The sequence below is a fragment of the Chrysochloris asiatica genome, unplaced genomic scaffold (genome assembly GCF_000296735.1).
Source record: "Chrysochloris asiatica unplaced genomic scaffold, ChrAsi1.0 scaffold00243, whole genome shotgun sequence".
Classification (NCBI taxonomy): domain Eukaryota; kingdom Metazoa; phylum Chordata; class Mammalia; order Afrosoricida; family Chrysochloridae; genus Chrysochloris; species Chrysochloris asiatica.
This window is the reverse complement of record NW_006408761.1, coordinates 3,586,670-3,612,198: the sequence shown is the minus strand read 5'-3', so window position 1 is coordinate 3,612,198 and position 25,529 is coordinate 3,586,670. Positions and strand designations below refer to the sequence as shown.

The following is a 25,529-nucleotide window of genomic DNA, read 5'->3' as shown; positions in this document are numbered from 1 at the left end:
TAGGAGACTACTCCCTACTAATTTTGAGTATGGTGATAAAGATCTGGCTTAGTGACAGTGAGCATGGTAGCTGAGATTCTCACTGGATATGAAAGGTGATGAGAAGGGATCTACTTATGAAAGTCTGAAGCGAACCACCATCTGCTAGACTAAGCAGTTTGGCATCACCGTTGGCTTAGAGCCAGTAGCATGGTTTCATATCCCGGCTCTTAACTTTTCTGTGCCTCAGTTAACACATCCTCAAAGTGAGGAGGATAACCACAGTTCCCACCTCACAGCAACATTGAAGGAGGCACCAGCTGGTGCAAACAGTTAACACACCAGGCTGCTGACCAATAAGTTGGAGGTTCAAGAAAGACCTGGAGCCCCTGTGGGCCCAAGCGTTGTTGACCGTCCAAACCATAGGCTCTGAGGATCAGACTTTAGCTACCTAGTAGACATAGCAAACTGTCCCTCATCTGATTATTCAGTAATGCTTGTTAGTAATCTCATACATGAGCCCTGGATATCCACAGACAAATGTAAAAACCTTCCCTAAAAGCCGAGACTGTAAATTCCAAAAAGGCAAGTCCCCCCACCCCCCATCAAAAAAAAAAAAAAAAAAGCTAAAGAGGATAGAGAGAAACACTGTTAACTGATGATATTTGGAGGGGATAATAATCAATGTAATGAAACAAGCTATATGAATGGTTGAATGTGAAGCTGATGATGTGCCCTGTAAACTTTCACTCAATCCAAAATAAAAACATTTAATTAAAAAAAAAAAAGAAAGAAAGACCTGGAAACTTACTTCTGAAAAATCAGTGACTGAGAACCCTATGGAGCACAGTTCTCTTCTAATGCACATGGGGTTGTAGTCAATTCAACAGCAACTGCTAAGGGATGCTATGAGTGTTAAATAAATAAACACAATCATGGCATGTAAAAAGTTTTCAATAATTGTCACTGTTAAGTGCCATGGAATCAGTTCTGACTCATAGCAACCCTGTATAGGGTTTTTAAGGAGTGGCTAGTGGATTTGAACTGTTAACCTTGTGGTTAGTAGTTCAGTGCTTAGCCTGCAGCACCACACAAGGAACCCAATAAGTAGCTACTGCTGTAAAATTGAGACAGTCACACACTACTCATTCTTCATTTTCCTTTTGAATAAAACACTGAAGAATGTAGTCCATGGTTAAGATACCAGGTGGCAAGCTGGTATCTTAGATTCAGTCTCTTATTGAATTTTTGCCTTAAAGCATAGAATATCTTTGACACCACCCAACCTGTTCATGCTGGAAGAACACAGATCTCTTCGAGAATAACTGGTTCTTCTCAAGCATTCCATGACGCCGGTTATGTTCTTTGCCTGAAGGTACCTAGTACTGGCAGCTGTTGTCATGTGGGAGGATGATGGGCTGAAACGCAGCCTCGCACACCTGCCTTATGCCCCCTCATTCTGAACTGTCAGATGCCCTTTGGAAAGAGTGGGAATCATTACTACCTTGGTGGTGGTGGAGTTGTTAAGTACCATTGGTTCTGACTCATAGCAACCCTGTATAGGGTTTCTGAGGAGCAGCTGGTGGGTTTGAACTGCCGACTTTGTGGTTTCAATCCAGTGCTAACCCTACAGTGCCACACCTTGGTGTCAGAAGTCCTTAAACCTGGGAGGAGGAGTCCTGGGGTGCCATGGTTAAGCACTCAGATCAGAGGCTCAAAACACAAACCATTTTTGCAGTACCAAAGACCTGGTGATCTGCCGCTGTAAAGGTGATAGCCTAGGAAACCCTATGTGCAGTTCTTCTCCATTCCATAGGGTCACTGCAAGTCAGAATTGACACATCACACAACAAGAAAACTGGGATGAGAAGGTCACTACCAGCTGATCCAAGGAGGCCATGACCTCTAATCCAGAGAGGTAACTGATGCTGGCATTCTCCACCAGCCTGCAAGATGTCTGGTTTCTCTTGACCCTTTGGAATAGCAGAGGAGTAAGACCCCTTCCTTTTGTCTACCTTAGAGGCTCTGGGTAGTAACATGCTTGGCTACTAACCAATAGGTTGATGGTTCAAGTTCACCCAGAGGCACCTCAAAAAAAATTTCTTTGACAATTTACTTAAAAAAAAAAAAAAAAATCAGCCATCGAGAACCCTACAGAACTCAGTTCTCCTCTAACATACATGGAGTCCTCATGAGTTAGCATCAATTCTACTCTGAAAAACTCACCCATAAGCTACATTTTTAATAAGATAACACTGTTGCATTTGGGGCAAATAACTTCCCAGAACAGAAGCATGGGTGTTTTAGTGGCAGAATTTTGGGGGATCCCTGGGACTGAGGTCAGCTGCTGGTGGGAAAGATGTTCTTTTGGTCACATAGGGTCCTCCATGTTGTGCCTCTCTCACAGTTGCTAGTTTCACTACCCCATGGGGATGAATTCCAAAGAGCCTTCCTCCTCAGCCAAGGGGAGAAAGCAGGAAGTATAGTGCAAGGCAAGTATACAACAGTTATCCTGGTGTGCGGCGTCTCATAGAGTCAGAGGAGAAAATGCAGATTTAAATGAAGTTGTGCTGGCCTTCCAAGAGCTTCAGATGAAATATGGCCATGACTGTCTTCCTCTTGGCCCTTGTCCGGACACTTTTGGAGGGGTGGCTGCACAAAAAAGGGACTTTTTCTTTGTCATTGTCTCTCATCCTCCAAGATAGTGAAGATAGATATTAAGACAAGTTCAAAAGAAATTTGAGATGCTAAATTTGGAGTCCTGGTGTGGTGCAATAGGAAAAGTACTGGACTGCTCGCCTTAAGGTCAGGGATTCAAACCCACAAGTGGCTCCTCAGAAACCCTATAAGAAGAACCACTGTGAGTTGGAACCTACTCAATAGTTGTGATATGGTGGTGGTTATGTGCCATGGAGTGAGTTCCAACTCATAGTGACCCTGTGTAGGGTTTCCAAGGCTGTAAATATTTATGGGATCAGAACACCTCATCTGTCTTCCATAGAACAGCTGGTGGTTTCAAACTGCTGACCCTGAGATTAGCAGCCCGCCTCATAAACATTAGGCTACCAGCAAGTCTTAGTACTTAACAATTTTGAGAATGTTATGGGACTACTCATGTTTCCTGGAGGTTTCCTAGTCCATCTTTCATTCCTGCCCCACTCTTTCTGCCATCATCATCCTGCTGCAGACTTTTCTCAAACCCTGCACCCCGTGGGAGTGGCATTTGTGGCATTGCCAGGGAGACCTCATTGGCAGTGACAGTAGAACCAGGAAATATGGCTGCAACCACAGACTTAAAATAAACCAAGAGTAGATTCCCAGAATGGAGGCACTGGTGTTTCAGTGGTAGAATCCTCATCTTCCAGATGGCAGACCCAAGTTTGAATCAAAGCTAACACACCTCAAAGTCTGTCAGTGGAGGTTTATGTATCACTGTGATAAAGAGGTTTCAGAGGGGCTTTCAGACTAAGACAGACTAGAAAGAAAACCCTGGTGATCAACTTCTGAAAATCAGTCAATGAAAACTCTATGGTTCACAACAGTCTGATCTGCAACTGATCACAAGATGATACAGAAAGGGACATTTCCCTCTGTTGTGCACAGAATTGCTATGAGTGGGGTGATTCCCCACTTCCCAAAGAGTGAAGCAGGTTTTTACAACACAGAAGCCACTGGGAATGCTTGAGGTTGTGAATCAGCTTTGTTGCTGTTACTGTTAAATGCCATTGAGTCATAGAAACTCATAGCAACCCTGCATAGGTTTCCAAGGAGGGGCTGGTGTGTTTGAACTGTTAACGTTATGGTTAGCAGGCCAATGCTTATCCTATAATGCCATACCAGGACTCCCATGAATAAGCTTAGCATACTAGAAACTCAATGGGGTTTGTTTTGAATGACTGACTTAGGATCTATTTAAAGTGGTCATGGAGGGAAAAAAATTTTTTTTATGAAGTCAGTTCTCTGTAACCATGTGGTATTCTCCAGCTGTAGCGACTTGAAATAATGTTTACTATTGAACTGCTAACCACAGGGTCTTCCCTTCAAACCCACCAGCTGCTCCTCAGAACAAAGATGAAACTTTCTGCTCCCATAAATGTTTATAGCCTTGGAAACCCTATATAGGATCGCTACGAGTTGGAATCACCTGGATGGTAGTGAATTTGTTTTATGGTGTTGGTATTTGTGAAGAGTGCTTTCCTTACTTGCAAATTCAAGATTAACCCTCATTTTTGGTACTACTGAGAAGCTCTGAGGGCGCAGTGGTTAAGCACTTAGCTACTGGCCAGCTTCTCCACAATGGCTAGCTGTCTCTGTAAGATTGCAGCCTTGGAAACAGTATGGGGCAGTTCTACTCTGTTCTATAACATCCCTGTGAGTCCGAATTGACTAAACAGCAATGAGGCTTCTGGGTAGTGTATTCTTTTCTTCTTTTTTCAAGTTTCCCCTGGCATAGCAGAAATCCTTGCATCCTTTCACAGATTATTCAATCATTACAATTCATCACTTTTGAAAATTTTACTCAAAAGAGGCCTAAGAGAACAGAAAATCCACAAAGAATATGGATATGTACAGTGTATGTTGGTTGAATTATAAACAGGGAAAGGTTTCTGTGGGATGTATTTTTTAATGAGAACACATTATTATATTCTGGGTATGTGGCATTCTTGCTTAATAGAAACATTTACAAGAACACATACACACTTATATCCAAACACCAAATGAAGTATATATTTTAAATGACCAGTTTGCATCAGAAATAAAATACATTATACAAAACAGAGGTTATAATCCACAGTCATTAATTCTCATTTTCTACACAAAACAATAAATTAAATCACATTATATGCAAATAGTTCTAATTACATTAGAATAATAAACTGTATGTAGCTTGTGCAGCTTTTACTTTTCTTTTTCTACCAGACTCATGGCAGGTCTGCATTGTTTGGTAATTCTGTACTTAAATGAACAGTGAATTACACCTCCAGAGTCTGTCCCATGTCCTCTCAGCTTTAACTATTCCCAATGCACAAGGAGCAAATCTCACAGTCCCAGAACCCAACCCAAAGGACTACACACTCACAGCATCTCCAGACTGCCAAAGGAAACACCTTGTTGATGAGTAAAACCACAGATCTTGAGACTGAATTAGAAGTAGGACATGCTGTTTCAAAAGCCACATTTTCTTCTTTCTCAACCTGTCCTGCCCTGCCCTGATAGCAGAGTGGGTTCATCATTGGACTGCTAGCCAAAAGGGCAAAGGTTTGGAATCCATCAGCTCCTCTGCAGGAGAAAGTTGAGGCCTTCTGTTTCTGTAAAGAGTCACAGCCTCATAAACCCTATGGGGTACTCCTACCCTGTCCTGTAGGGGTGCTATAGGTCTGAATCAACTTGTTATAAATGGATATGGGATGACAACTTTGTTCTCCTAGCAAATAAAAAAATTACCTATGTTGCAATTTATAGTTGGTCCCTTTATTCCATGTGTGTAGAAATTAAGGTCGTTTAAAATCTGAATCAAAGCCATCTAACACTTTTGCTAAAACTTAGCTTCTTCAATCTCTCCCCCAGGAGTCATTTTACCCCAATACATCAAAGAGATATTACAACATATGGATTTTTACTTCTGAGATGCAGCTCTCATTGTGATTGAAGCAGCATAAAACAGAGACATGAACAGCACCAGCTGGTTTAGAGAGTTTTGCCTTTGGAGTGAATTAACATTAGTGGTTAATGAGAAATTTGAACCAACTCCAAACTAGCACCTTTTGAAAATCATTTTAAATCCTGCCTCTGACTGTGGGGTGCTCCAGCAGGGGGCCTTTGTGACCTCTATGTACAGAAAACCGAAGTCAGGCAGGTTGGAGTCAGTGACATCATACGTTCAAACTGCCTTGAGAGAGTGTGGTCAAGTTCATACAAGGATTCTGATCAAAACCAGTTACATTCTTACAAGTGGCATCCATGTGCCTGTTTTTCCTCTGAGAAAATATGGAGGTCATATTCACAAGTCTTTACCTGCATGGGCAAGATGCTAACACATCTTCGGAGAAAGACACAGATGAGTGGGGCAGGAAAGATACTAAAGGCAAGTAGCCTCCTGCAAGGCTACCCTTTTCTAATTCTTTTAAAGGTCTAACTCCTAATTCTTCCTACTGGGTATATCCCAAGCTGCTTCTTGAGTCTGGCATATAAAAGAGCTGTTGAAGAGGACTAAATGATTTGTTATTCCTTGGTCCTAAAGACCAGGTTAAAAAAAGAAGAAGAAACCAGTCCTTTGAGCAGCAACTCATTCTCTTTGTTTCCACACTGCCCCTAAAAGAGCTTCTGCATTTCTAGACAGTCTGTTTTCTCCACAGAACAAGAAACTCAACTCATTACCAACTTCCTCATGAAGCACTGAACCACAGGGTGTAACTAAACAAAACTCATGACACATAGATCAAGGGCCTACTTTGAGTGGATGTTGGACTTTATGACTGTGTTCATTCATAATCTTAGTTCTTTGTGTCCCAAGAAACAGGTACACGTTCTTTCCAGTTTATAAATGTTCCCTTGATACCAGTGGCAGAAGGTTCCATTTTGTCTCCGAAAGAGATGTCTGCTAGTAGCAATGATACTTATTGACACAAAGGCCAGGGTGCTAATGGAGCCTCCTTTCTGAATTCTTGTCATTGCCTATATCTTGTTGTTAAGTTCCATTGAGTCGGTTCCACCTCATAGCAGCCCTATATGGGGTTTCTGAGGAACGGCTGGTGAGCTTGAACTGCCAACCTTGCAGTTCAAACCGATCTTGCCGTCTAGTGCATTAAGTATGAGGGCTAGACAATGGCCTTATGGCATGGTTCAATGACTCAAAAGTCATTCACAACCAGAAAGAAAGTGGTAAGGCCAAAGAGAGCACATGAGCCATGATATGGTACAGTGGTTAAGCACTTGTCTGCTAGCGTAAATGGTGGCATTTCAAACCCACCAGCTGCTCCATGAGAGAAAGGTGGGACTTTCTGCTGCCATAAAGATTTACAGTTTGTGAAACATCGAAGGGCAGTGTCTACTTACAGCCTCAGAAACCCTGTGGGGCAAATCTACTGAGTCCTATAAGGTTGCTATATCTGAAACAAATTGGTGGCAGTGGGGCTTTCATTTTAGAAGCATTTGAATAGAGAGACATGACTGGTCATTATGAAGCAAAAGTCTTCGAATTTCAGAGAAAGGAGAAAAGAAAACCTTCTCTTCCCACAAACTTCTCCTTTCCCATCTTAAAGGTAGCTCCTGACATGTAAAGAATGGTCACTAGGCCTATGGCACTGTGTTTGGCCTTTAGGGAGATGGGATGCTCACAGGGGCACGGGAACCTTGTGGAGTCTGGGAGGAAATGAGGAACCTGCAAAGGAGAGAAGTGATCAGCTAGGGAAGCTTTGATTTCTGAATCCAAAGAATGTAACAATGGTAACCATAAAAATGAAAATTGATTTCCAACACCAAAAAGTATATACTCATTTTGACTTGAATCAGTGTCAGCTTATTTGGGCTAGATGGGAAATACTAATAAATTGCCCCACAAGTATAGTCTAAGCTTCTAAAATGGGTTTAAGACCTAAAGCCCTGTTTATTCCACTATATGATTGTGACAGTGTATGTATGCATGACTAGCTGTCAAAGATGTTGTGTAGCAAGTTAAGAATTTAAATGCCAAATCACACCCAGGACTATAGTCCTTAGATACCTATCAAAGCTGAAACTGAACCCACTCCCGGAAATCACCTTTAATCGGCCTATAAAGAGAACAGTAATACCTGTGAAGAATGTTCTACTGAGAACAATCAACCACAGGAGACCAAAAAGGCAGCATCTGTCCCCTCCCCAGCCCCCCTAAAGTTTGGAAAGCAGAAAGGAGCAGGAAAGAAAAATGCTACAAGGAACATAGGATAGGGAGGAAATTGGAACTGATGTCACAAAGCAAAATGAGTACTCATTGTTAAATGGGAAACTAATTTATCACAATAAAATGTTCCAAAATAAAAAAAAATAATAATAATCAAAAATTACAGTCTGAAGCAGTCTTAATCCAAGGTTAACAAGCGGGCTTAACCCAGTAACATTAGAAATAATATCTGTACTTTTAGGTTTCTCAACTTCATGAAATTTTCCAAATTTACTGGAGTTTTGGTAACTCATAGGAAGAGTTCAGGAAAGAAAGAATAGGAAGCAGAAATGTAAACAAGTGATCAACAATAGAAAACATTTTAGGAATCACTTTAAGACTGGAAGAGGATCACAGCCAACATCAAGATTTGTTGTGCCATTTTTGGGTGAAAAACTAAGTTTGCAACTCATTTTAAGATCTTACCTAAAGATAGCATTGTCATTTTAGGACTGTTCCTCTACTTGAAATAGAAATTTAAAATATTCATTTTTGAAATGTTAGGCTTCATGGCCCCTATAAATTCTAGAAAGGTTAGAAATTGTTGTACCCAAAACTGCAACCAGATATATTTTACTCCCCTGTAATAAGCATATGGGCTCAAAATTTATTATTATTTTTTAACCAAACACTAGATAATAGAAAATGAGTATTTCTAAAATATATGCTAAGTGTGAATGTGAAAAATAAAAATGCACTCTTTCCATCCTGTTTTCACTTTGAGAGTCCCAAGCTGTCAAATGCTTTGGTTTTATTTCCCAGTCTCTTCCTGCCTTTTTCTGGAATTTCTGGTGTTTCCTTGTCTTCCTTTCCTTTTACATCCTTTGTCTAATTCAGCACTTTTTTTACTTGCTCCCATTGATCATATTTCATTTTTTATTATGCCCTCCAGTGGCCAGAACTCCATTTGTTCATCAATAAAGGGGAAACGTGCATCCTCAGAAATAATCCATTCACAAGGTCTGCGCTGGCACAGCTGAAGGCCAGGCCAGTGGCTCTCACTCACACTGCCTTCATGTGAACCTTGGGGAGCCATGGCCTGTATCACTAACCCCTCAGATTCTGCCACTGTCCTCCCTCTTGTGGGATGTCTGTAGATATAAAGACTAATTTTCAAACCTACTCTTCATATGTTCAAATGTTATGGAGGAAAGACCTAGTGACTTTTACAAGGTAATGTGGTAATCTGGCAATTCCCCACTATCTATTTTCCCCTACAAAGTGGACGTGAAAGGAGCAACCTGAATTTAAACCCATATGCAGAGTACTAGATTATCCAACATAATCCAAACTCCTCATATCCATAACCAACCCAGTGTTACACAGTTTATTAGTGAAGGAACATAAAGCTCTGCGGAGTTGGCTAAAAGAGAATATAGTCAGGTATTTAGATTCCCTTTTTTAACCAAAATCAACACCATTAATTTTGGTGATATTTCACACATGCACTTTTTTAAAATGTATCATCTCTGTGCCTACTGTCATGTTCTAAGGATGTCCTTGAAGAAAAATGGGTGTCTCACTTTTATAAAACCTGTTTAATTGTAATAATGTTTCACCCTGAATCATGAATATCATCATTTTGAAAGAGTGTGTCTATGCCTAAAATTTAAAAGAGTTCAATTGATGGCTAGAACTCTATCTCCATTGGAGTTTATAATCTGAATACATTTCTAGATCTCTGTAATTAAAGCAACATTTCACATTTGTCTGTGACCAAGGAAAAGGGGAAGCAAAGAGAAGAGTAGCATCTTGCATCATTGTTTGTCTGTTGTACACATTACCCATGCTTTTAAAATATAAGTGAAATTTAATCTTCAAAATGAAAAAATAGACACAGTTTCTAATAGCAAAATATAAGATTGAAACACTTAAAATGTTAATATGAAATAGGGTTTTTTTAACGTTAAAAAAGGAAGCATTTCAGACTTGATTTTTCTGCATAAATCCTTTTGTGTCACTAATATTTACAGCTTTCCAGAGGACCTTTTATAAGAACTGGAGGAGACAGGGAGAAAATCAATCCTGTTTTGAGATATAAAATCAGAACCTAAAAATGCACATTGGGGTGAGAAGTCCGCCACCTCAAATCTTTCTACCAATTCTAGAGTGAGGAAAGTTAGACTTACAACCATGCAATTTGTCGTTATATTTTCCTCTTCCTGGTGTTCAATTCTTTCCAAGAATATCTCCTACTTGTAAAATGATTTTATTATACTTATAAATCATTTCAATTAAGAAAATCACATTTTATATTCTTGTATCAAATGCCCCCCAAAAGCCAGCAAGATATATAGAGACATCAGATTTTAAAACCATAAACCTAATCATATACCCCTGAAACAATACGAACATCAAACAGAGTGATGTTATATCCTTATATTTGTTTGTCATGAGATGAAAGGCCATGAGGCATATGGGATAATTAATTGTTCCTGAGCTTCTAAAGAAATTTTAAAACAAAATGACTAACTGCGTGAAAGAATGAGTTCTTCAAGAGCACCCCTTCTGTTCCATTGATGTCTTTCATTCCATCTATCTCCTGAAAGAATCTCGAGCAGAGAAAAAAAGAGCAACAAAAAAGTCTTCCTTTAAGCCACGGAAAAATGGGATCTGATGGAATCTTCCCGTAACTCCCGGTGTTTTCCAATGTTACTTTCTTCTTGGTGGTTTCGTCTCTCAATGGTTATTCTGTATTTTTTCCTGGGTAAAGAGAAAGTGAATGTAGTAATAAAATCTTACTAGGCTACAACATACTGTGGTTTCTCCTACAAAGAGTGCCCTCAGGGGACATCTGGGTTTGAGTTGATAAATGAGAAGTGACAGAATATGAAACCCTGGTCTCAGATTAAAGTAGTGTGCCCCAAGGCATTATGCCCTTATTCAAGGAGAATAATTGGCATGCTTTCCAAACTAGCACAGAACAAGCCTTCCCCTTCTTCCCTGGGTGCCTTGTGGGTTAAGTCTTGTCTATTTAGCCACAGAAACTCTCCCCAACTCCCAGGATATGCCCTAGATAAAGATCAGATTAAGTGCATTATGGCCAAAGGAACAGGAATACAATTGTTCCCGCAAAGAGTCACATACACCCAGAGTGACATTTTCATGCAAAAATGAAGACATTTTGGTGTAATGACTTATGAATAGCCATAAACTCAACCACCAAAGATTACAAAGGAATGGAATGCCCTTGCCCATGTGAAACAATCAAGATCTTGAGCACAAAGAGATATGACAATTTTGCAAAATTAGGACTTAACGATGGAGGTAACTTCGCGTGCGTGTTCTCCAAATACTGAGCATAGAAGAGCCCAGGATCAAATACTCAGAGCTACCTCATCCTCCTTAGAAGGTGAATCAAGACACTTATTTTGAACTGGAGGAAGCCTGAGAACTGGGAAGTTGATTCCCACGTTGGTCCAAACTCCCCTTCCACTTTTGTAGTTGGTGAGTGATAGGTATTTGACTCCAGGAATTTCTGTGATCCCAGAACAGTAGCAGCTCTCTGTCCCACAGGGAGTGCAATAGAAACCCCTGTTCTTCCTACCAAGTATGCTAACCCACTGACCACCAACCCTGTTGTTGTTGTTGAGTGCCAACCCATAAGGACCCTGTATAGGGTTTCCAAGGAGCTAGTGAGCATGAACTGCTGACCTAGCAGCTTCAAACTGCTTTGCAGTCAGACACATTAACCCACAGCACCATACAAGGACTCCTACCCTAGAAGAATGTTCTTACAGATTGAATCATGTCCCCTCAAAATGTGTTGTAAATCCTAACCTCAATGCCTGCAGTTAGTCTCATTTGTGGATGAGTTGCCTTTGTTATGTTAATGTATCAATTGCTTTAGCGATATAAGAGAGATTGCCAGCATTTTTTGCATATAAGGTGCCCATATAAGTAATGCACACATATATAACATGCAAAAAGTATATAGTAAACTAATAATGTATGAAGAGATTGCAGGATTCACAAAAATCATGGCATGCATTATATACATATGGTAATCAAGCTAGCAGAGCAAAGATCTGGGAGGAGAGATGCAAGCTGAATTACATGGAGACTGCCAAGGAGCAGATGCTCAGAAGAGACATGGACCTTCCTTCCTCCAAAGCCAACAGTGTTGATGCTTCTGGCCTCCTAAACTATGGGAAAATGAATTTCTCTTGGTATAGCCATGCACTTGTAGTATTTCTGTTATGGCAGCACTAGAAACTAAGACAAATGGCTTAGGTTTTCAATTCACCATGATTTTTAGATAGATGTGGACAAGTCACAAGGAGGATTGTGCAAAGGCAAATGACAATGGCAGTAAATAAAGGTCCATTTTAATGTTTATAAGCAGTGCTAACCTGAAAAAGTAGAAGGCCATTAGCAAACCAGCTCCTAATAAGGCCCCCACAACAATGCCGGTCACTGCAGATTCTTCAAGGCCACCTGCTTGATAAAGAAATGTAAATAATCAGAGTTCATTCTGAGAAGTAGTTAGGAATGAATGCCTCAAGTTTCATTCACTGGAACGTGTTCCTAATTTCTCACTTAAGGTAAATTTTTCTTCCTTTGTAAAGACAGCTTTCTTGAGGCTCCTGTACTTTCATTTTTGCCAAGTAGAAAACTCACCTCATTTGAGAATGTACTTAGCAAACATACTGCTCCAAGGAAATGAACACAATGGGAATATAAGCAGAGTCAGGAAGGATTTGAGGAAAATTGGAAATGATAATTTCCAAATATATGCATGCTCATTTTTTTTTAATTGTGGCAAGTATAATGTGATCAAACATTTGCCCTTTCAACATTCTCCACATATACAATTCAGCAACATTACTTGTACATCATGATGAGCAATCCTCACCATGATCTTTCCAGATTATTCCATTCCCTTTAACAGAAACTCAGGGGCCCTAAGCAATGAGTCTTCCTTTCCTCATCCTTCCCTCATACCCTGGTAGCACTTAATATAGGTCTCAATACATTTGCCTATTCTAGATACTTCATAATTGGGAACATATAATATTTATCCTTTTGTGACTAACTTATTTCACCCAGCACTTTTTCAAGGCTTATTCATGTGACAGTATGCATCAGGACTTTACTTCTCTAGATGACTGAGTAATATTTCATTTTAAGTAGCCCTGGTAGCACTGCAGGGTAAGCACCAGACTACAAATCACAGAGCTGGCAGTTCAAACCCACCCGTGGTTCCAAGGGAGAAACATGAGGCTGTCTCCTCCAGTAAAGACTGACAGCTTTGAAAACTCTATACTGGGACACTATGAACCAGAATCAAGTAAGGAATGGAATATGTCATTGTAATATTCCATTGTTTATACATTCATCTGCTGATTTACACTTGCGCTGTTTCCATTTTTTGGCTATTGTAAATAGTGCTGCAGTGAACACTGGTGTGCAATATCTGTTTGAGTTCCTGCTTTCAGTTATTTGGGGATATGTACCTAGTACAGGAATTACTGGATCATATGGTAATTCTATGTTTAATTGTTTTCATTTATCCTCAGAGAAGACAACCAGATGGGCCATGGGATTGACCCAGCGTTTATTTTCACAGATGTGTGGCGACACTTCACAGCGCTGGAAGATTTGGTAAAAAATTCATTTGGTTCTATTTTTAGATGTTCTCTCACCAAAGCCAGAGTTTTATGTCAAAATGTCCTATTTTGTGAAAATGTGAATAACAATTTGAAATAATCAAGTTCAGTAGTGTCCCAGTTCTTATATCAAAATGAGAAATCGCTATAGCCCGTACGTAAAGAGTTTAGCAGTGTTCAGTGCATTCTTTCACTTAATCCTCAAGACAATCCTAAGAGTTGGGTACATTTTACTCATCTTACATACGGGAAAATGAGTCTGAAAGAGGTAAAGGAACTCTCCCATAGTCAGAAAACCATCTGGCAATGAGGGTGGGATTCAAATCCAGGCCAAATAATTCCATAGAGAATGTTCTCAACACATTTCCACATTATTCCCTCCCATGATTATCACATATAAATATCTGAGGGTTTGAAAGAGGCTCCCAAAACATAGTGATCATTCATCTTAGCCTAATTTACTTTGTTCTCCCTTTCAAGCTGATAAAAGGATCTCTCTAAAATAGTGATTCTAATACTTGTCCTATTTTTAACAAATTCCCTATTAGAACATCCCTTTGCTTCTACATTTATGTGCAAGGCTGCTTATAAAGATTATGCTTAATAGCTGTTTGCCAATTTGTAGATTTTCAGGTGGTGTTTAAGGGACATGATCAGGAGGGGGTTTTATTAGGAGGAGCCAGTCTCTTGAGAAGAACATCATGCTTGGTAAATAGTCAGCAAAAAAAAAGAGGAAGCCCCTCAATGAGATGGATTGATACAGTGGCTCCAACAATGGACTCAAACATAGCAATGACTGCAGGCTCTTGTTCTGTTATACAAAAGGTCACTATGGGTCAGAACTAACTGAACAGTCTCTACCAGCAAGGGACGTAATCCGTTTGTTTTTGTGGGCTAGGAAGAGGACTCCAAACTTTGAAATTCAGAGTGAAAGTTGGTATGAGAGATGAATATTTGTTCTCTCACACTATGTTGTTGTTGCTAAGTGCTGTAGAGTCGGTTCTGACCCATAGTGATCCTGCATAGCATTTCCGAGGAGCGGCTACTGAACTTGAACTGCCAACCTTGTGGTTCAAATCGACTTTGCAATCTAGCACATTAACCCATCTGCCACAACAGGACTCCGCCTCACAGTATGCAGTTGATATTTTTATTTTCTCTTAAAGTGCAAAGCTCAAACACTAAAATATTTGTGATGTAAACACAGAAAGCAGGGTTCTACCATTTTGAAAGAGAAGGGGAGAAAGGAAGAAAAAATTGTAAGCCCCTGCTTGTGAATTTTTTCCATGTGTTTTTTTACGCATCGAAAAAGGGAATCTGAACTTTCAGAATATGGTTCCTGGAGAGCTCTTTCCTTTTAAACTTGCATTATATCAATGTATACAGATGATGAAATACAGAGTAAATGAAGCCTCTAAACTTACATGATTTGCAAGGAGAGGTGTTCGTGTGCTCAACAATTCTGGTTTCATCTATTCTCAGCTTTAGAGGTCCCCAAGGATATTTGACATTCGGCCGCATTTCAAAATGACCTTCTTTCCCAAAGTAATCACCAATAACCTATAATACAGGTTTAAAAAAAAAAAAAATTAAACACATACACACACACAAACTAAAAGGCCAAAGTCATCTACTTCCAAATGAGGAAGCTCCCACCCTTGTTCTGTTATTTTCCAAAACATCAGGACCTGGCCTAAATGCCCTACCTCTGCATTCTGTGGATCAGATGGCTCACCCATCATTACTCACCTCTTCCAGACAGGAAACAGGAAGTGCTTCAGAAGAACACAGAGCAGATCTGAGGAGGTGTTTCAGGGGGTCTCCCCTATTGCACACGCTGACTGTAATGGTGTGCTTCTAAAGACTTTGTAGGTCAAGTTCTGTAGTCACTAATGGTGCTACTGAAGTGACATTATTTTGTGAGAAGCATAGCTCCCCTTGGCAAGAAAAGTGGTACCATGGAAACAGAAGGCTGTGGGAACTGGTCTGAGTGAAACCACCTGGAGCATAGCTGTACTGAAGGTTGAGTCCTGCCGCTATTCTCCCAGGGTCTACTCCAGTGTCTGCTGTGGAGCAGAGAGGGAAGCTTTTCCCTACTAAAAGAAAATTCCCGAAATTCTTGCTGTTTTCTTTGCTCGTTGGATTCTGTCCTTTCTTCCCTAGAGTTTCAGTTAGCAGCTGAGCCCTTCATCACTGTACCACCAACGCTCTTTAAGTAAAGCATTAAAGTCAAAGCAAACCAACCCACTGCTCATAGTGACCTTAAGGAGTCCTAATGTGGCGCTGCAAGATAAGCACTGGACTTCTAACCACAGGTCTATGGCTCAAACCCACCAGATGTAACTCTAGGTAGCACTTAATGACAATGGCAACATAGTTGTTAACAAACCACATATAAGGTTTCTGGCACCGTAAATTTTTATAGGAGTAGATAATCTCATCTTTCTCCCATGGAGTGACTGATGGGTTTGAAACACCAGCCTTGTGGTTAGCAGCCCAAGGTCTTATCCACAACACTGCACTGTTGTTGTTGTTGTTAAGTGCCTTTGAGTTGGTTCCGACTCATTAGGACCCTGTATAGGGTTTCTGAGAAGCTGTTGGTGGGTTTGAACTGCTAACGTTGCAGTTAGTACAGTGCTGATCCTACAGCTCCACACCAGGACTCCCAATACCAAATTGTTTTTGTTAGGTGCCATCGAGTCGGTACCAACCCCTAGTGACCTTATACACAGCAGAACGAAACACTGTCTGATCCTGGGCCAACCTCACTATTGTTGCCATGCTTGATTCCATCAATGCTGCCACTTGGCTAATCCATCTTGTTGAGGGTCTTCCCCTTTTCTCTGACCCTCCACCTTACCAAACATGATATCCTTCTCCAGTGACTGGTCCCTCCTGACAATATGTCTCAAGTATGAGAGATGAAGTTTGGCCATCTTGGCCTCCAAGGAGCACTCTGGCTACATTTCTTCCAAAACAGATCTATTGGTTCTTTAGGCAGCCCATGGCACTTTCTATATTCTCCTCCAATTCCATAACTCAAAGGCATCAATTCTTCTACACATTAGAGACTATCTTTTAAGAACGTCCTCTTTTATCCTCTGCACCCTGACTTCCAGGGTTACACACAGTCTTCTTGGAAGTTTTACTCTATTTACACCGCCACTGCCAGGCTGACCTCTTTCAGCTCTTTCATGATTTTGTTCAAGGTTCATCCCTCAGTTTCTGGTGAAAACGACTGTTCTATCAGCAAGCTGTAGTCCCTGTATGGTACAAATGGGTATCACGCTCAGCTGCTAGCCATAAAAGTTGGAAGTTACAGTCTACCTAAATGCAGCACTGAAGAAAGGCCAGGCAAATTTAGTTCCAAAAAACTGCCAACGAAAACTCTAGGGAGCACAGTTCGACTTTGACAGACAATGAGTTGCTGAGTCAGAGTCAACTCGCTATTAGCTTGTTTGTTTTATCTGTTCCCTGGGCCCTAACCTAGAACAATCTTCCTACCCATGTTCTCAGGATTTGTCTTTCATTTGTGAGAATGACCAGTGACATCTCCTCAACTCTTTCTTCTGAAGGAGGTCCCCAACCCACAGGCCATGTCACGGTAAAGAGAATTCCAGATCATCACCAAGACATAATAGTAGTTGGCGTGTACAGAGCATACACCAAGAGTTCGATACACATTCACTCCTAAGTGTTCAACTCAAATCTATGTTGTTGTTGTTGCCGCTGTTGTCGTGTGCTTTCAAGTCAATTCAGACTCATAGCGACCCTGTCTAGTTTCCAAAGCTATAAATCTTTATGGGAGTAAAAAGCCTCGTCTTTCTCCTGTGTTGGGACTATGATGATGATGATTGCAGAGGGAAATTGGAATGTGATGAGACACAGACTGTACAAAGGGGGAAGAACCTCATGAGTGTGAGATCCTTGTGGCCCAGCACCTCCCACAAAAGTCTGTACCCCATCTTTGTGTCCCAGGCACTCTTTTCTCTCATGATATTCTCCTGAAGCTGTGCCATATTTTTGAATTATCAGCACATCTAATTTTTTCCCCACACGCAAATCCACACCAAAAACGATCCCAATTTTAAAGAGGAGAATATAATTTCCCTTCACGTCTTTCACCCAGAGAAGTTTCTCTTTCCTCTTAGAACTGAAGTATGATTCTTGGCCACTTGAAAGGTGGGATTCCCCCACTTAACATACAAGTGGAACTGTTTCCTGAAATCTTCCCTGGTAACTTCAACCCCAAATGAGCTCTCCCTGTGTAAAACCTCCAGTGTTTTCAACTTATTTTTATTTGGAGTCTACTTTGGGACAGCCACTTTAATGCCAGGAAAAATACATTCATTCCTTGGGATCTCAGCAAGCAGGAAGAACAACTGGTGCAGAAGTTTCGGGGCTCACCTCTTGGGTGCCCGCCTCTGTATCTGTCATTGCGATCACAGAGAAATCCCCATAGCGGTCTCCGTTGGCATCTATGGACACCTGCCCAGCAATACCTAGAGGACGATACATAAAGAACTAGAAGTTAGTTACCTCTCTCTGCCAACAAAAACAAGAAAATGAATTGACGGGATTTTTTAAACAAACTTATACCACAGGAAATCTCATCAGACTGAGCATTTTTGTTGGCATTTGGAAGACATTGTAATTTCATCTGTGTCTGCATTCCTAAATTCTTAGCATTTCTCCATTTAAAAAAGAAATAAGTGACCTTCTTTGGGGAATATGATTTTTTTTTTTTTAAATTAAGGCAAATTCTGAAAGCAGCATGCTTATCCTAGAGCTTTGTATTAAATTTTAAAAAATGTAAAGAATGAGAAGTGATAGTGTTTTCATAGACTCATCACGGGTTCACATTATCATAGGACAAATATGATGAAAGAACAAACCAATGCAGGATTCAGGAAATAGCTAAAGTACGGGGTCTTTTAATGCTCAAATAAGGGAAGGGTTTGGTTCCATGGATCATGGTTGCCAGTAGTTAGAGAAGAGCTATTTCTCTTTATCCCTATTGTTTTTGTCATTCATTCTTTATGCAGGTGTTTTCTGGGTCATTTCTAAGTGTGGAATTTGGTGCTGCAGCTAAGGCAAATATGAATCACATACATTCTCTGCTCAAGAGGACAGTTTGGCTAGGGATGTGGCATGTTCAGACTGAAATCCTACTACTCACATTTGAATCCCAGCTTTCATATTTAGGAACTCTGTATCCTGGAGCAAGGTACATGACCCTCTGAGCTTCAGTCTTCATGACTGTAAAATAGGCATAATAGAACCTCCCTATCAAGGTGTCCACTATTCTCCTACAAAAGCCGAGTCATTGAATACCCTGTGGAGTGCAGATCTATTCAGAAACACATGAGATCACCATGAGTCCAAATCAACACAGTGGCAAGTGGTTTTGTTTTGGGTTTTACTAAGATCATGTTGAAAAGATTAAATTAACTAAAACCTGCAAAACACTTTCAACACATGTTTAAGAGATATTAGTTGCTTTTTTTCTATTGTATTATTACTATTGTTCTGCTTGAAATCTGGTCCAGGGCACTTGACCATGCCCACAGCACTAAACTATTACATCCTGTTGGAGACTCAGGGAGGACTCAACAAAAGAATGGGTATTTTATAGGGACTTTGGAGAAAGTCTTTGATTTGGACAGGCAGCTAATCAGGGATTTTGAGTATTGTAAGTATTGGTGAAGAATCAGGCACACTATAAACTCCAAAAGAATGAACAAATCAGTCTTAGAAGAAATACACTCAGCATGTTCCTTAGAAGCGAGGATGACAAGACTTAGACTCACCGACTCCTTTGGACATGTCATCAGGAAAGCACAATCTTTCATAAAAGACATCATGTTTGGTAAAGTAGAGGGTCCAAGAAAACTAGGGAAACCCTTAGTGAGATGGGTTAACACCACAGCCACAACAGGGGACTCAAAGATATCATCCATCACAAAGATGCTGCAGGAATGGGCAGCACTGTGTTCTGTTATATATACGATTGCCATGAGTCGGAGCGAACTCAGCAACAACTATCAACTGTAGACTGAAAGGGGTCAGAGAAAATGGGAGGTTTCTGGGGAGATGAGCCTAGGTGTGTGGGTTGGAAGACTGAGACAGATGCAAGGCTGGAGCACGGTGGAGCACAGCTGGTCCTGAATGTCAAAGAATGTGAACTGACTTCTGCTACCAGTGGGGGTTTAGAACACTTAATCAATAAAAATAAATATGCATCATTGTTATTGCTGTTGTCATTGTTGTTAAGTGTTGTGGAGTCTGTTCTGACGCATAGCCACCCTTTATAGGGTTTCTGAGGAGTAGCTGATTCGTTTGTAGTTCAAACCGACCTTGTGTTCCAATGCTTATCCTACAGTGCCACACCAGGAGTCCATTAACAGATATTAAATATGTCTATATCAGTGGGTTAATGTGCCACACTGCAAAGCCATTTGAACTGCAAGGTCGGTGGTTCAAGATCATCCTCGTAAACCCTATACAGGGTAGCTGTGAGTCGGAACCAACTAAGCGGCCCTTAACAACAATAACAATATCATAGCCTTCAGGCACTAAATGAGAGCACGTGCCCATCAGCCGCACTCTGACTATAGCTATTCGCTCTCTGTCCTTATAAACTGTGGTAAAGCTCAGTGTAACTCTTAATTGGTGTTTCTATTGATTTGGTTCTCTCAGGAAGTACTGACTCCTCTAGTAAAATGGATGTCTGGGAAAAAGGATCCCAAGGGAAAGTTCCATCCTCTAGTGTGGTTTGGAGAGGTCAGGTATTTGGGTTTACTGTCCTTTGGGTTGTGGTTTGAGGGCCCACTGATTTTTCCAGACTTTGCTCTACTTTGCCAGAAACAGAATGGAACTCCCATTGAATTTGATTTTTTTTTGTTGTTTGTTTCTTAATACAGACTGGTTACAAAGAGACACATACCTCAAATGTATGTGTCCTTGACACCCTGCCAAACTTTAAGGTGATAAATATTTTGATCTTTAAAACATATTTTATCTCCAAATGACCATTTGCCATTCTGCCCAGAGATGTCTTTCCTGTTACGTGTCTTGCAGAGTACTTTATAAGGGAAGATAGCCCTAGTAATCCAAGACCTCATTACACCTTTAAGTTATTACAGTTTTCCCAAGAAGTGGGGTGAGAACCCTTGGGGGTGCCTGATTAACAAAGTGAGACCGCGCCTGTGGGTACGTACATGAAGTGAGATAATCAGGCCAAGAGCAGAATTTTCCTGTATAAATTATTCTCAGAACTTAGTAATGAGGGGTGCCACCCTCATTTAGACGGTGGGTTATTGCACTGGACTGCAAGGTCGGTTTGAACTGCAAGGCTGGTGGTTCAAGCTTACCAGACGCTCCTCAGAAACTCTACACAGGGTCACTATGAGTCAGAACTGACTTGATAGCACTTATCAACAACATAGTGGAGTACACTGGTTCTGTAGGATAAGCTATGGGCTGCGAACCACAGGGTTGGCAGTTCATGCCGACTAGCCACTCTACTGGATTTACAGCCTCAAAAACCCTATTCAGTGTCGTTATAAGTTGGAACCAACTCTTAACAACAAATAGTGGAGCTCAAGGTTTGAGCCACAATCTATTTTACTTCATCACCCTGACCTCTCACATAGACAGAGAATGCTCCTTCCTCCCAGACCATTTATTGACAGTCTCGATTGCTGGTCAATGGCAATAAATCCATATTTGTCAAATAACATCCTGAGTATTTTTTCCCTGACAACTGAGTAGTCACTTGCAGGTTACTTGTTATTAATTTGGGGAAAATTGGAGTTTTTCGTTATACAGATGCTTTAGAGTTCCTCTGAGCCCACCCTCAGAAGGGATATTATTTAGCAAATAAATTTGACTTTCCAGACAATTCCATCCCAAAACTGACTTTGGCTTCAATGATCTGTACATTTGAACAAATGAAACTCTAACTGTAGATGGGATTATACAGTTGATTGTTTCAGGACTGTTTTCAGGTAGCCTATATAGACCTGGCCCTAAAGTAGACGTGTCAAGATGACCTCAGGGAAAACTTAGCCCAAGTCCTGCATACTAGCCACCCCTGGCACCTGCCCTGCCCTTAACAGCCTCCCTTGGTGGTGCCCTTCAGCACCCCCAACTCTGGCTCCTGTTTTGTCAGAAGACCAAGAACAAATGACCACACCAGGTAGTGAGTAATAGCTAAGAATGGGCTGTGGCCGACCAAGGTTGTATCCACACAAGCCAATTTCTGAGTATTGTGTACTATTTCTGGGAAATTTGACCCTGTCCTAATATGCCCCTGAATTATGCTCTCTGATCCCAGCTCCACAGTTGAATCAGTCAGAGGTAAAGCAATCTAATCCTTGAAACTTAATTACCCATGTCCTAAATTAAAAGAATCCTGGTGTGGCACTGTTGTTTAATGCTCTGGACAAGGTCAGCCGTTCAAACTCACCAGTCACTCCTCAGAAACCCTATACAGGGTCACTATGGCTCACAAATGACTCGACGGGACTTAAAAACAACAACAACTATAAATATTAAAAGATGTCACCCTGAATTTTAATAAGATATGACACCCACTAAAACCACCAGGGAGAAATGAAATCAATCAATTATCACCCACACAATGCTAGAAAGTTTGAGCCCTTCCTACTGTTCTAATATATGAGGACTGACTAGGACAATGAAATGGCTAGGAGTCAAAATCAGGAGTGGGGGACAGTATTTGTCCAAAATTTAGACTTGCAATACTTATTCCAATCATGCTCAATTTTCAATAGCTAAATTACAAACAGAGACATATCTCAAAAAGTATTTAAAAGCTTAAAGGAAGAACTCATAGGACTCTTGTCAATCATCAATTTGCCAAACGGTGTTATTGCTAGGATGCAGATTTTTGAAACACTGGTACCGCGATTTGTTCTTTATGTCAGTGGTTCTTAAATGATAGAAATGCCATAGCAACCATAACGAACAATCTTCAAGTCAAAGCCATCTAATGGCTTTCCGTCTTACTTACTAAAATCCAGATTCTTCACCAAAGCTTCCAAGACCCACAGGTCCTACATCTTTAACGCTTCCTGCCACAGTAACCCTCACACACTTTACTTTAGCCACACAGGCCTCCTTGCTCTCCCAGGAATGCTCAGTATTCACCCACTAAATACACTCAGGGTCTTTGTATTTGCTGCCCCCTCTTAATGCTCTGGTGTGGTGCTGTAGGATAAGCACAGGACTGCAAAGTCAATTTCATCCTCACTGGCTTTAGTGGTTGGTGTGTACATTGGAACAACAGTGGTATTAACTGGTCTTTCTTCTAAGAGTATGGATAATGTGTACTTCAAGACAGATTGTGATATGTTCTTTTTGATGATTAATGTGACACCATTCCTCTTCAATTTGTCATTTCTGGAGTAAATAAATAAATCATGTGGTTATCTGATTCAAAATGCTCAATACCAATCCATTTCAGCTCAGTAATTCCTAGGATATTGATGTTTATGTGTTCTATTTCATTTTTGAAATTTTCCAATATTCATAGATTTACACTTCATACATTCCATGTTCCCATTATTAATGAATGTTTACAGCTGTCCCTCTTCATTTGCCCTATCACCAAAGGCAGGTCCTGAAATCTTTACTCCATTCTCATCATCAGTCATGTTCCCCAGTCATATTCTGAGTGCCTTTCAACCTGATGGGTTCATCTTCTGGCACTATATGTGACAATATTCTTGTGCTTTTAATCACATTCCAGTATTCAGTATTCTGGTATTAATAGTGTTTTTTTCATTAACTAAATATTTGGAAGTAGTCTGCCTTCTGCCTCTCCTTCTTGAAAGAAAAAAACAAAAATAGATTTCAGAAGAGACTCTGAAACTTGGTCTCCAGCAGACAGATGCTAAAGCAAATGGAAGATAGGAGGAGGTACATGAGTTGAATAGAAATTTTCAATGGGCAGCTCAAGATGACAAAGACAAATATGATTTTTTTTTTTTAAATGTGCAAAGGCCTGAAGTTAGAAGACCAAAAGTGAAGAATACATTCAGCTGAATGTATTCTTCTCAAGCTGAAAGATCTGAAGAAAAAATTCAAGCCCCGACTTGAAATATTGAAGGATTTTATGGACAAAATATTAAATGATGAAGAAAGCATCGAGAGACAATGGAAGCCAAGGGGAATACACGAGCAGACATGCACTCTGACTGGTGACCATGCTGGTCACTGACAAGGAGAAGTGAGGGAAAAACAGCAATAAAGCTGCGAGCTAAGTCCTACTATGTTCAATAGACTCCTGTGAACCCAGGTGGAGACCTGGTTGGCCTGCAGTATGCAATATCTGAAAACTCCTAGGCCCAGAATCAGTGACATAGCCACAGAGGACTAGAGTGGAGAGTGAAGCATCCAGCTGATAAGAAGTGAGGGCATATGCACAAAAACACCCACACTTGCAGATAATACCCACTTGACTTAGTTTCAATGGCTACATGATCAGAACTCAACTAGAAGAAGAAAGAACAGGAAAAAAAAGAGTAATCTGATACAGTTGGATGAACTTGACCTACACCTATAGATGTAGCAGCTCAAAAGAGGGAACAAATCTCTTTAGCGAGGAACATTCCCACCTCTCCATACACAGGGTAGACAGGGATGGGCAACTTGGACATTGGCTACCCAAAATGGGGCACTACAAAGACAAGAAGTGAAAGGCTTACAAGCTTTCAAGAGAGAGCCTAGATCTTGAGGGTGTGGAGGAAGGTGGCATCTCCACTGAGCAGTATCCAATCTGTCTGGGCAGGGCTGATGAAAGGAGATGGGGATAGGACTCTTGTGGTACAATAGTAAATAATTGCTATCAGGGCTGACTGTAAGGGTTGGAAATGTAAAGGTAGATGTTGTGCAGCAAAAGGAGGGGAGTTACTGACTTTGCAGCCCAGAAGCGGAGGTCCCTGGGACCATCAAGGGAGAAGAGTGGAGTGCAGGACCCTACCCAGAAAAACAGTCATGCCAGAGATGGAGGCAGAGATGATAATGTGGAGAGATGGAGCAGCTGGGGACTCTAGACCCAGAAAGGGAGAAGGGCTGTGTGCTGACAACCGAAGGGCAGGCTTGTGGGGTTTACCCTTTGGTTGGTTGATGATGCATGGAGGGGATTGTAACCATGGCAATGAAACAATATATGACAGGATGAATGTGAAGCTAGTGTTCTCCCATGTAAATGATCACATAATTCACAATAAAACATGTTTTAAAAAGATGATGGAAGGAATACACAGAGTCACTGTACAAAAAAAAAATAGTCAATATTCAACCATTTCCAGAGGTAGCATATCATCAAGTACCAATTATACTGAAGGAAGAAGAGAAGTCCAAGGTGCATTGAAGGCAATGACAAAGAACAAGACACTGGAAAATCATGAAATACAAAGTGAAATATTTCAACAAACTCATGCAGCACTAGAGGGACTTACTCATCTGTGCCAAGAAATTTGGGACACAACTATCTGGCTAATTGACTGCAAGAGATTAACATTTATGCCGATTCAAAAGAAAGGTGACCCAGTAGAATGTGAAAATCATGGGACAATATTATTAGTATTGCATGAAAGTAAAATTTTGCTAAAGATAATTTTAAAATGGCTGCAACCATACATTGACAGAAAACTTCCAGAGTGTTAAGCCAGATACAGAAGAGGACATGAAATGAGGAATATCAGTGGTGATGTCAGATGGATCTTGACTAAAAGCAGAGAATACCAGGAAGATATTTACCTGTGCTTTATTGATTAAATTGTGTGGATCATTATAAGCTATGCACAACATTGAGGGGCATGAGTATTCTGGAACACTTGTGTTCATGAGAAACCTATATATAGATGAAGAGGCAGTTGTTCTAACAAAACATGGGAACATTGAATGGTTTAAAATTAAGAAGTTGTATGCCAGGGTTGTATTCTTTCACCATACTTACTCAACTTGTGTGCTGAGCAAATAATACAAGA

General features: G+C 40.6%; 1 protein-coding gene across 2 annotated transcripts in view; it reads right to left on the bottom strand.

Annotated features, from left to right (window-relative positions):
- Positions 1–9,998: 9,998 nt before the first annotated feature.
- Positions 9,999–25,529, bottom strand: part of LOC102825695 (atrial natriuretic peptide receptor 3-like) — a 123,955-nt gene continuing 108,424 nt past the window's right edge. Inside the window, exons 5-8 of one of the 2 annotated variants that reach the window (XM_006873507.1) lie at positions 17,917–18,011; positions 14,934–15,069; positions 12,253–12,337; positions 9,999–10,603 (exon numbers count right to left, since the gene is read on the bottom strand). In XM_006873507.1, the coding sequence (XP_006873569.1) occupies positions 10,492–10,603; positions 12,253–12,337; positions 14,934–15,069; positions 17,917–18,011 (428 nt within the window). In that variant the 3' untranslated portion in view covers positions 9,999–10,491. Of the gene's footprint in view, positions 10,604–12,252; positions 12,341–14,933; positions 15,070–17,916; positions 18,012–25,529 lie in introns of both variants that reach the window. The other variant, XM_006873506.1, reaches the window with a different exon arrangement.